Here is a 13,565-nt window from a genome sequence, read left to right on the forward strand (position 1 = left end):
CACCAGCACTGTGTGCCCGGCACTGTGTTAAATGCTACATAAATACTCAGTCCTTAGGCCTGTCAAGTAACACTGTTGCCATCCGTGATGACTGATTTCATGTGTCAACTTGGCCAGGTGATGGCATCCAGCTATTTGGTCCAGTGAGTGCTGGCCTGACTATGCTTGTAAGGGGATTTCATGATTTAAATCATTAGTCGGTTGAATGCATCTACTGCTGATGGCATCTACAGTCAACACAGGAGACTGCCCTCAGCAATGAGAGAAGCCACAGCCAATCAGCTGGGAGAACCGAGGAATTCAGCAGTCAGCAGAAGTTATTTCTCCTTCTACTTCAGCCAGCCAGCTTTTGGGAAATTCCTCCTCAACATCAAGTACCAACCTGAGGTCTGCCCTGCAGAATTCAGGTTTGCCAACGCCCACGGTCACGTGAGCCAATCCCTATAATAAATCTCTTTGATGTTCACATCTCCTGTCAGTTGTTTCTCTGCCCACCCCCCACGGCCCCGCCTGTTCAGCCCCACCCCTGGCGACCCTGACTCACATGTAAAAAGTGCCTGAAAAGACATCACGGAGGAGCCGCCACTGCCAGGCCTCGCTGCCCCTGCCCCTCTCTGGTTTGGGAGTAAAATCAGACCTTAAAAAACCTGGGGCTGGCCTGTTTTTAATTTTGTTTAGAAAGGAAAGAAACTGTGATATGAAAGATTTAACAAAATTAGACATCTAGAAGGAAAGGAAGTGGGAATACATTATCAAAAGAGCACAGTGACGGTAACGATGATGCACCTAGGAGCTCAGTGGGGTTTGCAGAGGCACCTTCTGCACAGCTCATGACTCAACACCCAGTGGTAGAACCGCATTCATCATCGTTATGGGGAGGAGGCTGCACAGAAGGTCTGGCCAGGAGCACAGGGTCATGTGTGGATCTGGCTGCCACCACCCCACCCCAGCACCCTGAGCATCCCAACCTCCAGGCACTGGGATGACAGGAGAAGGGGCAGGGCCACCCCTAGAGCTGTCCCTCCAGAGGCAGAGCCACAGGGAACTCCGGAGGGTCTGGAAGAAGACGGTGCCCAGGATAGGGACCTGCAGGCTGGGGGAAGGAGTGGGCCTGTAGGCCTGTCCTGGAGCAGGCCTCGGGGCTGGGAGAGGGGACTGGTGTTGTGGGGCTGCCAGGACTGTGTATCATCCCCAACCCATCCCCAGTACAGAAAGAACACGGGTCCGGCCATAGCTACTGCGTTCCAGTCTGGCGCCAGCCCCGGAAAGACCCTAGGCCCTCCAAGAAGAGCTGAGCCAAGGCCATGGAGGATGGGGCAGGCCGGCGGGGAGCCCCCGGGACCCCAAGGCAGAGCTCAGGCCCCTCCTGAGCCAAGCATGCTCACCACCCGTCTCCCCAGTAGCCGTGTTGGGAGAGAAGCGAAAGGCACAAGAAACTAAAATCTTTGTGTGTGGCTGGAAACGGACCCCCTCAGACACCCTAGACAGGATGGCCAGCCGCACCCTCATTACCAGACCAGAACACGCAAGCTCAGCGCAAATCAACTACACGGGGAACTGTAGATCCTACAAAAGATGTGGGATTTCTGGAAATCTAGAAACCCCCGCGGAAAGCGGAGGCAGACTAGGACATGGTGGCTGAGGAGCGGTCACCCCCGAGGAGGCCCCGGCTGAGGACGCTGCCGCAGACCCCAACAGGCAGCACGGGGAGACCTCCGGCCAAAGGGCCCTGCGGGTGTGATTTTGACCAGGGTCCCGAGGGGAGGTCACCCTGCACCATCCAGGGGGCCCTGAAGCCAACAGCAGGGTCCTTAGAGAAGAGGGGACAGCGATGAAGGCCGAGGGGTGGGGGCATTGCCAGGGTGGTGGCCGGGCAGCCCAGGGCCGGGAAAGGCAGGGCTCAGAGCCCCTCGGCCTCCAGAATGTGGGGAATCGACGCCTGTGGCTGCAGCCGGCGGGTTTGTGGTGCCTCGTTACAGTGGCCGGGAAAGTAACGTGCTTTGTGCTGCCTTGTTGGAAGGAATGACCTTGACACCAAAAATCAACACCCAGCGGCGCTCGCCTCTCCAGCGGCAGCCGTGGTCCCCTCGGCAGGGGACCCGCCCCCTGCGCTGGGTGAGGTGTGTGGTCGTTTGTCCCCGCTCTGCAGGTAGGCGCCGGGGGCCGGGAGGGCGGCCAGTGGCCACTCTGAGATGCGCTTCCAAACTCAAGACACCGTTCCCGTCGCCCAGCATAGAAGGAACACGATGTATGTGCGGTGTCAATTCAATTATGCTAATGTGAATTCACTCATTAAAAAGACACTCCGTGAAAAAACTTTTTGTGGACTTCTGGCTTTAAATGGCTGCCTGTCTCGGGGAGGCCCCGAGGAGGTCCCTGTCCCCGTGGCACGCTAACTCCTGAGGCCTCTTGCGTCCCCAGCTGCTTCCTGAAGAAGGGGTGAGCCCGCAGCGCATTCTGGGGGCGCAGGAGCCGCTGTGCGTCCAGGCACGTGCACCGTGAGCAGCGAGGGAAGAGCTCCGTCCAGGGGCTCCGAGGCCCACCTGCTTCCCGAGGCAGCAAAGGCTCCTCTAGAGGCCACAGCAGCGGGACCTGCCTTCCAGAACCTGCTCTGAGCAGCTCCTGGGCCAGGGACACACAGCCGCTCTCCTGGTGGTGGGAACCCAGGGGCTCAGCCGCAGAGAGCGCCCCGATGCTCCCCAGGACCACAAATGGCCTTTGTCCAAAAGCGTACAAGACCGGGGGCCACGGACGCCCTGGGCTCGGCATGCCCGACATCTGGTCGTCCCCACGGCCCACAGCCTGGCCAGTGTCACAGACGAGGGCACGAGGCCAAGAGCAGGGGTGTCTTGCCCAAGGATACTGCTTGGGGTGGCAGCTGGAGGTGCAGGCTCCCTTCCCACTCGGGGCGAGCCCGGCCAGCAGGGCAGAGTGACCCTCAGCCCGCTCCTTCCTGCGTGCGGCCCACCAGGGTCCAGGACCCACTGCTCCCACTCCAGCTGGGAGGGGTGGGCAGACTGCAGGCAGAACTCTCCAAAAGTGGGCAGGAGAAACCCTGGAGGCTGATGCCAGGCAGGGCGGGGTCCTGCCGCCCCAGGGGCTGCCCTTCCTCACCTGCAGCAGAGGCTCCCCAGGACAGCCGGCTGTGGAATCCAGTCGGTGTGCCCAGGCAGAACCCTCCGGGGCCGCGGCCGGGCCAGGCAGGGTGAGGACTCAGACAGCCTGACCCAGCCACGTGCCGCCCACTGCCGGCCCTCGCCTGCCTGCTCCCAAGAGCGGGGTTCCCCTCTGTCTGGACCCCTGGGACCCCGCTCTGACGCATGGGGAGTGAACGAAGGAAGCGTCAAGCCCAGCCCTAGGCTCTGGTGGGTGTGGGCAGGGCGCCCTGAGCCGCCCCCATCCCAGGAGGCAGCGCAGGGCTGTGGGTGGGGCAGGGGCAGACATCCGAAGCTGCCAAAAAGGAGGGGCTCAGGGGACGTCCCCGTGGGGGCGGATGAAGACGCCAGGGGGCGGGAAGAGGGGCGCGGCCCACGGAGCCTCTGCCCTCGGCTCCCACCAACACGACACGCAGCAGCTGCTGCGCACACGCGGCACCCCTCCCCCAGGACCCCTCAAGGCCCAGCAGCTGAAGGGTTAACCCCACCCAGCGGGAAGCCCTAGGCAGCCATCTGTCTGTCTGTCTGTCTGGTTAGCACTCTCGCCACTCAAGATCTTAAGAGGTGAACCTCGCCGGCCACATTTTGGAGAGAGGAAACCAAAGGTTCCAAGGAGTGGATGGGAGTCTGTGCTCGTGGCCATCGGGCTGGCCGAGGGGGACGGCAGGGCACAAAGGGGGTCCCCACTCAGCTGTGCCCCGCTGTGTCTTGCCCCGGGATTCCCCCAGCGCAGAACCATGGCTGAGGCTCAGCATTGGGGGAGCGTCTGGGGGTGGGGGCTCCTCCTGGCCCCGGACCACGCCTGGCAGACAGGCAGACAGGCAGACATCCTTCGAGTGAGGGTGCTCAGGGCCCCTCGCAGACGGGCGTTACCGGGCCCCACACTATCGTTCACCCATGTTTTTCTGGCAACGCAGCTCACACCCTCCCCAGCCTCGCGAATAGCTGCGGCAGGGTGCCCGGGGGCCAGAAGGGAGCACTGGGCAGGCGTCTGCAGAGGGGGAGAGGGGTGCGGATTTCCTGTCTGCCTGTCTGCCTGCCCGGGGACGGGATGGCCAAGCATGTCAGCGCCTGGCAGGGGTGGCTGTCACAGTCTGGTCCATCTGTCTGAGCCTTGTGGGACTGTCTGTCCTGCAGGCTGGCACGCCCCTGCTGGGTGTCCGGCTGGGGACCTGGGGAAGGGCCCTCTTGGAATCTTGGTCTGTCAGGACGGAAGTCCCCTGTGGGATTCTGTCTGCTTCTTGTCCACCCATCTGTCTGTCTTACCTGCTGGCCTGTCTGCCAGAGCCTCACGAGGTGCTGCTGGCTGGGGGTCCTTGACAGGATCTCGATCCGTCTGTCTACTTAGTGGTGCAATGTCCCCTAAATATCTGTCTGCACCTGATGCAGCCACAGAGCCCCGAGGCCAACCCCAGGGGAGCCCAGGAGAGGATAGACTTGAGGCAGGGGCTCAGGGACCAAGCCTGTCACGAGCCCCAGGGACTCAGCTATGTTCCCAACTGCCCTGCCCCAAATGGAACCTTCCTGGTGGCTTCTGGGAGTCACTCACCTGGGCCCCAGCCTCCTGCCTCCGCTCCTCCTCACCTACTCTGCTAGCGCCACATTAGACGTTTTATCGGTTCCTAGAAGATACCAGAACTGTTCCTGCCTCACGTACAGGAGAATTTGATAAATCTGCATAAAGAAAGGTCAGGGAGTTGGGACATAAGAAAAAAAAAAAAAAGGAAATACAGACAATTAAATGCCAAGGGTGATCCTGGATGGGATCTGAGGATGGAGGAGAGGAGGCTCAAAGGGACACAGATGGGACATAAGGAAAAAAAAAAAGGAAATATGGAATGTAAGCTTTGTATCAATGTTGATTTTTTGAACTTCTTAACTGTGCTTAATGGGACTGCATAAAAAAATGTTCTTGTTCATGGGAAGTGTACATGTGAATTACATTGTTAGTTCAAGGATGTGTGCAGCTTGCTGTTGTATGTTCAGAAAACAGAGCAATAGATGATGGAGGATAGATAGGGAGGGAGGGAGGGAAGGAGGGAAAGAAAGAAAAGGTGGTGTGACAGGATGTTATAGTGGGTGGATCAGGGTATCGGGAGGGGGGTCAGAGTGTGCTAGAGTTCTGTGTATGGAGTTTGTACTGTTTTTGCAACTGTTCCTTTAAGTTTGAATTTATTTCAAAATAAAATTTAAAACAAAAAAATAGAAAGAAAAGTCAGGGAAGGTGGGATGCAGATGAGATGTCTGGTGCTACAGCCACCCCTAGAGGCCGAGAGGGGACCCTGAGGCTGGCGGAGCAGGAAGACGACGGAGCCTGGTGGCCGCGGGCTTGCCGTGCATGCCTGGAGGGCCCACCCCGGCCCTTTCAGGTAAGGAAACAAAGTCCTGCTTTGTCTAAGCTGCTGTGAAACACGACATCGCAGCAGGCAGACAGTGCCGAGCTGACCGGACGCTCTGCTGGAGTTGTGGACATCTGAGCCCTGAAAGCCAGGATGGAGGGCAGGGAAACCCTGCAGGCCGCAGGAAGCCCAAGTCCTTCCGGCGAGGGCAGGGAAGGGAGCAGACAAGCTGGGGCTGTGCAGGACCCAGGGCCAGGCGGAGGTGGGCAGGAAGGGGTGGAGGGGTGGGGGGCAGCCTGGAAGCAGCGAGAGGTGGTGCACTGGGCCCAAGCACACACTCCAGGGGCTGGCACACGCCCAGACAGCAGAAGCACGGAGCCTCTTCCACTACGGGTAGTGAATTCCCCACAGACCTGCAAGCAGCCCGCACCCAGGCTGGCCTCTCGTCTGGGAAGCACAAGACACCCCCCACAGTCTGGGCCCCTCTGCAGCCAGCCAGTGCGCAGAATCTCAGGACTGCTCAGAGTGCCACAGCCCCCAGGCCCTGAGCCTCAGGTGGACATGGGGGGCGCCCTGCGGGCTGGGGTGGGGAATGGACCTGCCCCACTGCCCTCTGCCACCACCTCACAACCACCAGAGTCCCCAAAAAGGCCCCAAGGCATCGAGGCCAGTGTCCGGCCGCTGGTCCAGCGGGGAAATCCGCCCCAGAGCCGCGGCCTCAACAAAGGACTGCAAAGCTGCGCTGAGGGCTCCGGACTGCACCGCAGCCTCCCCCGCCATCCCTGACCCCGAGGAGCACAGCTCCCCCCTCGCAGACCCCGCTCCAGACCCTCGGGCAGCTCTCGCTGGCCCTGGGGCTGCCCAGGAGCCCTGGCAGAGCAGCTACACATCTCCAGGCTCCCGCGGGGCACTGCTTTGTGGAGCCGCACCCCCGGCCGGCAGCGCCAGGTCTGCCCAGAGGCGAACCCGCAGCCAGCGGGGGGTGGGCGGCCGGGGTCAGGGCAGGGGGCTGGGAGTCGCCGCAGATGAGCCCACCCTCCAGGCAGCTGCCCGGTTCCCTCTGACGGCCGCCGGGTCCTCAGGCCACGCCACGTGTGGCAGAACTGGGGGAAACGCCCATGAAGCCCCTTCCCCTCCCCTCGGCCTCCCTCTCAGAGCAACCCGGCCTCCCAGAGCGTTTTCCCTGCAAACTGGTTTTAAATTAAAGGAGGTGATGAAAGCAACGTGCCGGCTCAGCGTTTTCCCAGGCGCACTTGATCTAATTTCATTAAAGAGATCAGGACGGGTGGCTGCTCCCATCAAAATGTGAGCCCTGTCCGCTTCTGCATGAGAAGCCCCTCTGCCTGCCATCGCGGTGGGCGGCTGGACGCTAGCAGGGACGGAGTGGCTTCCCCAGGGCAGCGCCGCCAGGCGTGTTCCCCCTGCACAGTGGGCAGGAGGAGAGCACCCGCGCCCCCCAGGACACGGCGCAGACAACGCGGGGCCTCGAAGGCCCACACAGCAGAGCGAGCCTGGGGCGTCCCCGGTCCCAGGGTGCCCGGCGGCTGTCCTCGGGGCAGAGGGCGCTCCGTTCCTCTAAGCCCACCCCTGAGCCAGAGTCAGGGCCCTCACCGCTGCTGCTCCCTCTCTCCTGTGCCCCCCGATCTCTCCTGCACCTCCTCCTTTGTGTGGCCCCATGTCTTCCCGGCTTCTCTCCAGCCAGTGCTGAGCTCGCTGTGGGTGCTGGGTGAAGGGCTGTGGCGGCCATGCTTCGGGCTCTGCCACCAGGACCCCATCTCCTTACCTCAACGAGGACTCGCACACACCCACGGCTCCTGTCTCTGCAACCCCTCCGTGGCCCTCCACGGCTCCCCACACCTGCCTGGGGCCTCTGCCCACATGACACCTTCTTGGAGCCCCCACGGCGGCAGAGGGGCCCACCCATCTCCCTGCAAGCATGAGGGCCCCAGCGCAGCCCCTAAACTGACCGCTTACTTGTTTACGAGTCGGTGAGGTGTGCGCTTCCGAGCCTGGCACCTCCCTGCCTGCCCCCACTGCCCCTGCAGAGGCCCTGGCCGGTGACATCAATGTCCCAGGCACACAGGGGCCGGCACAGGCCTGGCCTTGGCCTCAGACGGTGCTGCAGGGCCCAGGAGAACCCCGGCTAGGCCCCGGGAAGCAAAAGGGATGTCCCAGAAGAAGGCTGCCTGCGGCCGCAGCCCCAAAACCAGTTCTCCCATGTGTTACCCGGGCTGAACGCTCCAGCAGCGTAAATCTTGGATTAATGGGGACTTTGTCATTCCTGGAACACGACGCTAATTGCAATCTACTAACATGCAGCTGCTATGAGCAGGAGCCTCTGTCTCCTGTGTGACATTTACGGCCCGGCCTGGAAGCCCGGCTTACGCCATGAAGCACCTCAGGCAGAGGCCACCTCTCGGAGTCTACGTGCCCAGTAGGGGCCAAAGCCAGCCCCGAATGGAGCGGCCCCCCATTCCAGAAGCCCTCCTGCTCGCCAGCCGAGGGCCAGGACCCAGGGGCTTGCTGCAGTCACCCCAAGCACAAAGGCCGGGCACCCTCCAGGTTCACACCAAGGCCAACCGGCCCTCCCAGCTCCAGCGAGCCCCCCAGGGACGGCCGGCGCATGTCACTTCCTCCTGTCCCCACAGCAGCCAAGGCTGGGGTCCATCCCCTGGGCAGGCCGTGAGGCCCCACTCCCAGTCACAGCGGGAGAACTAAGGTCAGGGGCTACCCTTCTGCCTGGCCTCCGGGCCCACCCCTCCTCTGCCAGGGGACAGCCAGGGGTTGGGGCAGGCGGTCGGGGGAGGGGAGCAGGAGCGGGCTTACCTGGTCGTCCACGTCACTCTCGCCGTCACACTGCAGGGGACACAGAGACGGACAGTTAGTGCCTTCACACCCACTCAAGCACCACCCACCGGGGCCCGGCGGCCAGCTGCAGGGGGCGGGCGGGCTGTCTCCCTGAGCCTGGGGGTCCTGGGGGACAGCGTGGGGTGCAAAGGTGCTGCATGTGGGCAGTGGGCCCAATCCCGGGGAGCAGGGGGAGCGGAGCCCAGGCCAGCCTGGCGGGGCCCAGCCACACACCCCGGCCCTGGCACAGGCCTGTGGCCCCGGAAGGCAGAGCCCAGGCCGGAAGGGGTCCTCGCCCCTCAAACGGGCAGTGCACTCAGGTGTGGGCAGGCCCCGTTCTCAGGGTGAGGCCCTGCGGCCAGGGGAGGCCTTGCTGGTGCCAGACCCACTCGAGCGCCTCTCGGGCTTCCTCAAGCCAGCCAAGGGCCCCCACCCGAGCCAGCCCAGAGGAGACACGCTGCCCCCACCTGCCCCCTGAGCCCTGCCCACAGACGCCCACAGCACCCTTTCTGCACTGCGCCTGCACTCCTGGGCATGGGGAGGGCAAGGGAGGCCTGGGGCCTGCACCGCGGGCACTGGACACAGGGATCCAGACCGGATGAAGGAGAGGAAGCACAGCTGAGAGCAAGTCCCCACCTCCCTTCCAGAGAAAACCGTGCCCTCGAAAGCAGGGCACCCAGGGCCTGGGTGGTTGACGAGGGGCACCGGGGCTCCCTCTGCCAATGTGCTCACGGCACAAAGCCCCGACTCACGTCGCAGGCCCTCCGTCAGCTCAGCTGGCTGACGAAGACAGTACCAGGAAATCAAACCTTTGTTTTCTGCTTTCACTGAGCAGGGCCTTGAAAAGAACAGACTGCTCTAGAAATCACAGCAATGTCCTCCCTAAAAGGAGAAAACAAAATTCCCTTCCTAGCAACTGTGATTATGATATGTTCATGTCAAATGAATTACATTGCTGAAAATAAATCTCCCCAAATCCCTGAGACGCTGGTGTGCACCAGACGGGTGTGCACTGCTGGTTTCACTCGGCTGATATCGGTGATCATATTGTGAGAATTAGATTAAGTTTAGCTTTCACACAGGGTGGGGGCAGCTCAGGAGAATGGCAGAAGGTCAAGACGCCAAGCTGTAATCAGTGGCCGGTCCTCCTGTTTAGCCGCCCACTGTCCTTGCAAGGTGGAGACTCAGGGGTAGAGGTCCCTAAAATAGCTTCATAACTTGTTACCAAACCAGCTCAGACTGGCTCTGCAGTTACAGAACAAAGGAAAGAGGGGTGGAGACTTGTTTCAAATGTTCCAAGTTTGCACAGGAGACTTCAAATGTTTCAAATTTTCTGGGCTAGTTAGCCTGTGGAATAGAATGTAACCTCCGGAGCATCAGCCACTGGAGAAACGGGAGGGTCTCGCGAGTTGGGTAGGGAATAAATACTGCTGGGTCTATTGTTCTGGGCACCAACCCCCACACTTTGGTTGTGCGCCCGTTCTTGCAAGATCGTGAATAAATCCTTTTCTTCTCCACAATCGGGTAAGCGTTTATTCCTTTTTAGGAATAGTGCTTGTTTCTCACAGTATCATACTGCCTTCCACCGTGCCCCCAAAGTGGAGGCTCTAACGTCTTCAATGACAAAGCCTGTGGAGTTGTGTGACGCGTACCTCAGGCTGTCCCAGCCACTTGTGATGCAGGTACAAGGGACGCACAGCCGCCCAGCTGCCAGACAGCTCCTCCTGCCCCCAAACTTCCCTCGCAGCCGACAGGGCTGGGCCGCGGGGCAGGAGCAGCACGTGGGCAGATGGGTCCCTCCGGGCACACACAGGAGGCCAAGCCCCTCCCTGGGTTGCCCTCTCCTGGATCCACAGGACATGGCTGCAGTCAGCCTCTCAAGGCCTGAGGTCACGTGTGGCGGTTGAGACGCAAGGCCGGGGGCAGCCTGGGCAGGTTGACTCCAAGCACGAAGGCTCACGGAAGCCGAGTCGGACCGAGGAAGACACTCATGAAGACCCAGCACCTGCTGAGGCTCTGGGGCCACAGCAGAGAACCCATGCCTGGGTCACAGGCGCCAGTGCCTCGGTGAGCAGAAAGGACCCTGTGAATGGGACCCGCAGCCCCTTGAGCGTTGCTCCGAGCCCAGTGCACCCGTCTCGCCGTGTCTCCTGCCAAGGCCGCTTGTCCAGCTCTGGGCTCCCCTGCCTGTGCATCTCCAGCTGGCCTCGCCCAGCCCATCCACCCAGATGCCAAAGCGTTCTGGAGTGTTCCCCGGGGACACCCCAAGGGCGGCGCTGGGCGCAGATGTGCTCAGGGGAGGGGCTGGCGCCGGGGGCTATGGCCCCAGTGGTCCTGTGGAGCTTGTGGCCGCTGTCACCTGTGCCCCATTCAAGCACCCCCTCCTCCCAAGAGGCCTTCGCAGTGCACGGCCCGAAGTGGCCCCAAAGGGCTCCCCAATCTCCTGGGTGGGCAGCACTGGGGCAGCCTCAGTGTATCCGGGAAGAGCCCTCCCTGCAGGACTGTCAGGCCCAACCTCCACGGGGCCCACAGCACCATCACGAGCATGTCCGACCGGGCAGCTCCAGCACTCGCGTCTGCACAGCAGTCACCTGGGGGTCCCCCAGCAATGTCCCCGAGCACCCCGCAGCCGAGTGGGTGCAGCACGGCGCCCTGCGAGACACCAGGCCCCACGCTCCTGGACCCGCCAGGCCGCGGTCTGTTCCGGAATGGGCCACCGACTGCCCACCACGCAGGGTCCGAGAGCACTCAGGGAGCCACTGGTGCTGCGCAGCCGGGAAGGGCGGGTCCAGGCAGGGCAGGCGTGGGGCTGTGCAGGGCCGTGGGGCGTCTCTGCTCCAGGGAAGGCCCCGGGTGGGGGCATCAGAGCCGAGGCGACCTCAGATCCCGGAAGAGCGTCCCGGGCGGGGGAACAGCAAAGGACCTCTGTGTCTGGGCTGGGAGTGAGAGCAGGGGAGGTGGCTTGGAGAAGACAGAGGTGCCAGAACATACTGGAACATGCCGGAATATACCGGAACATGCCGGAACACACGGAGCTACTCGTGGGAGTTCGCATGTCACTCGGGGACACAGGAAGCCTTGACCAGGCTTCAGGAAGGGAAGTCCTGGGATGTGACGGGATCCCCGTGGCGGACGCAGAGCCAGCCAAGCAGAGGTTCCCACGGAGCTGCTGGAGACCCCACCAGGCCTCCTGCTGCGTGGTGAGCGTCGTGGAGCCCCCGCGTGGAAACTCCCCGGGCTGCCAACAGGGACGAGGACTTGGGGCCTCGGGTGCCCGGCTCCCACCTGGGGCAGGACACGGGCCAGAGCACAGCACAAACATGCTCCCCAGCGGGCGCACGGTGCGGACGGCCCGGGCCCGTAATCAACCAGACAGACACCACCGCCAGCGGGGTGCGGGCAGCACCGCGATGAACTCATTATTGTCCTACCGAATTAATGTTTAACTGCAACAGAGTCGGAATTGAATGAGGCAATTAATCAGGGCAAGAGAGAAAAAGGAGTCACATCCATCTCGTGGGAAGTGCCTGACTGGGGTGACCTTCAAGGGGACAGGCAGGGGCTCGCAGCCCTCGGGCTCTCCCCACACGGGCTGCTGCTAGAGGACAGGCCAGGGGGCCGGGGGTGCTGCTAGAGAGGACAGGCTGGGGGTCCAGGGCCAGGGTGCTGCTAGGAGAGCACAGGCCAGGCCCCAGGGGCATGCCCGGCTGAGGCAGGGCTGCAGAGCAGACACCTGCACTCAGGGAAAGCGGCTTGACTTCTCGGGTTAAACTAATGTACCTCAGCCTACAGGGCTGTCGTGCGGCCTAAAAGACTTCATATATGTGACATGCGGTCTCAGCACCCAGAATGCAGCAAGCACGATGCAAACACAGTTATCACCACCCTCTTCCTTTCCTCGCCATCATCCTCATATCTCAGCACCTTCATCACCACCATCACCACCACGTCACTACTATCACCATCACTGTCACCATCACAACCATCAGCACCATCACCATCATTAAAACCTGTATCTTCACCTCCGTCGTCATCCTCATTTCCTTCATCCCCATGCACCCCAGCTCCCTGCCTGGCCCTTGGAGCGCCTGAGGCCCCTCTGACTGTGGGGACTGGGTGCCATCCCTCCTCACCTGACCAGTGCCCCTGTCCCCCAAGGGAGCGCCACGTGGGAGGCCTGGAGAACGGGGTCTCCACCACACAGGCCACCCAGTCCCCAGGGTGTGGCTGCCCATCACCCCCAGCAACCAGGACATAGATCAACACAGCCATTAGGCAGCAGCAGAAACGCACCTTTTTCTTTTCTCAGCGTGAGCATTAATTACCGCTTAGCAGCAGAGCTGGGAGGAGGGCAGACTATCTCCCACTTCTCAAACAAAGGCATGAAAAATTCATGAGCGGAGGGGACCTGGCCACTGGTCCTTGCTGCTCCTTCTGCTCCCGGCCTGGGGGGCAGGTTGTGGCCAAGCGGCTGTGTGGGGGCTGGTCTGGGCCCTGCCCTCAAGGAAGAAGCTGATGACCCCCCCAATGCCCACCCAGCCAACAGGCGCTGAGAGGCAGACCCATGGGTCCCCAGACAGCACCAGGGCGAGTGTGCACTGAGCAGGGCCCGCGGCAGGGCTGCAGCCTAAGCTGGGGACTCGTGTCACACCGGGCGTGGCCTTGGTCGTGGCCTTGGAGCCGGCTGCCGGCGTCCTCCCCCGGGGTGCCTGTGCTCTCCCATGCCCTCCCAGGCACCCCGCCATCCTGGGCGTGTGTCTGTTTCCAGGCACGGGGCAGCATCCTGCAGTGTGGACACATGGACGCCAGGGGGCTTCCGGGGCGGCCACGTGTGCCCAGGCGACCTGCCAGGGACTGAGGGTCCCTCTGTGAGTGCTGAGTGAGCCAGGCCTGTGCCCCGGATTCCGGCCCCTTCCGTGGCTCTGCAGAGCGGGCAGACAGGTGGAATGTGGCCTCTAACTTGTTCTCTCTGGGGTCTCAGGCACATCAACTCCAGCTCGCTTGAGGCTCTCAGGTTCTCGCTCAGGCCGGGCCTCCCCCGCATCGGGCACTGGCACCAGGTGCTGACCCTCCCCGGGCCCCTCATCGATTGGCGTTGGGGGCGCATTGCAGAGAATGCCCCATGGATGACGACACCGCAGACTGTTTTAGCACCTGGGGTCCTGACAGAGGGTCCCTTCCACCCTCCAGGCCCCCTCTTTCAGGGAGATGGGCAGGCTCCAGG

At 62.1% G+C, this 13,565-nt stretch overlaps 1 protein-coding gene across 13 annotated transcripts in view; it reads right to left on the minus strand.

Moving 5' to 3' along the window:
• The window catches only part of FBRSL1 (fibrosin like 1), an 80,228-nt gene that overhangs the window by 27,845 nt on the left and 38,818 nt on the right, over positions 1–13,565 (minus strand). For 12 of the 13 annotated variants that reach the window (XM_037817301.1, XM_037817293.1, XM_037817305.1 and 9 more), the window contains one exon: positions 8,321–8,350. The exons of the other annotated variant lie outside the window; for it this stretch is intronic. In XM_037817301.1, the coding sequence (XP_037673229.1) occupies positions 8,321–8,350 (30 nt within the window). The remainder of the gene's footprint in view (positions 1–8,320; positions 8,351–13,565) is intronic. 13 annotated transcript variants of the gene reach the window in all.

Source organism: Choloepus didactylus, chromosome 23 (assembly GCF_015220235.1).
Source record: "Choloepus didactylus isolate mChoDid1 chromosome 23, mChoDid1.pri, whole genome shotgun sequence".
NCBI classification, from domain to species: domain Eukaryota; kingdom Metazoa; phylum Chordata; class Mammalia; order Pilosa; family Megalonychidae; genus Choloepus; species Choloepus didactylus.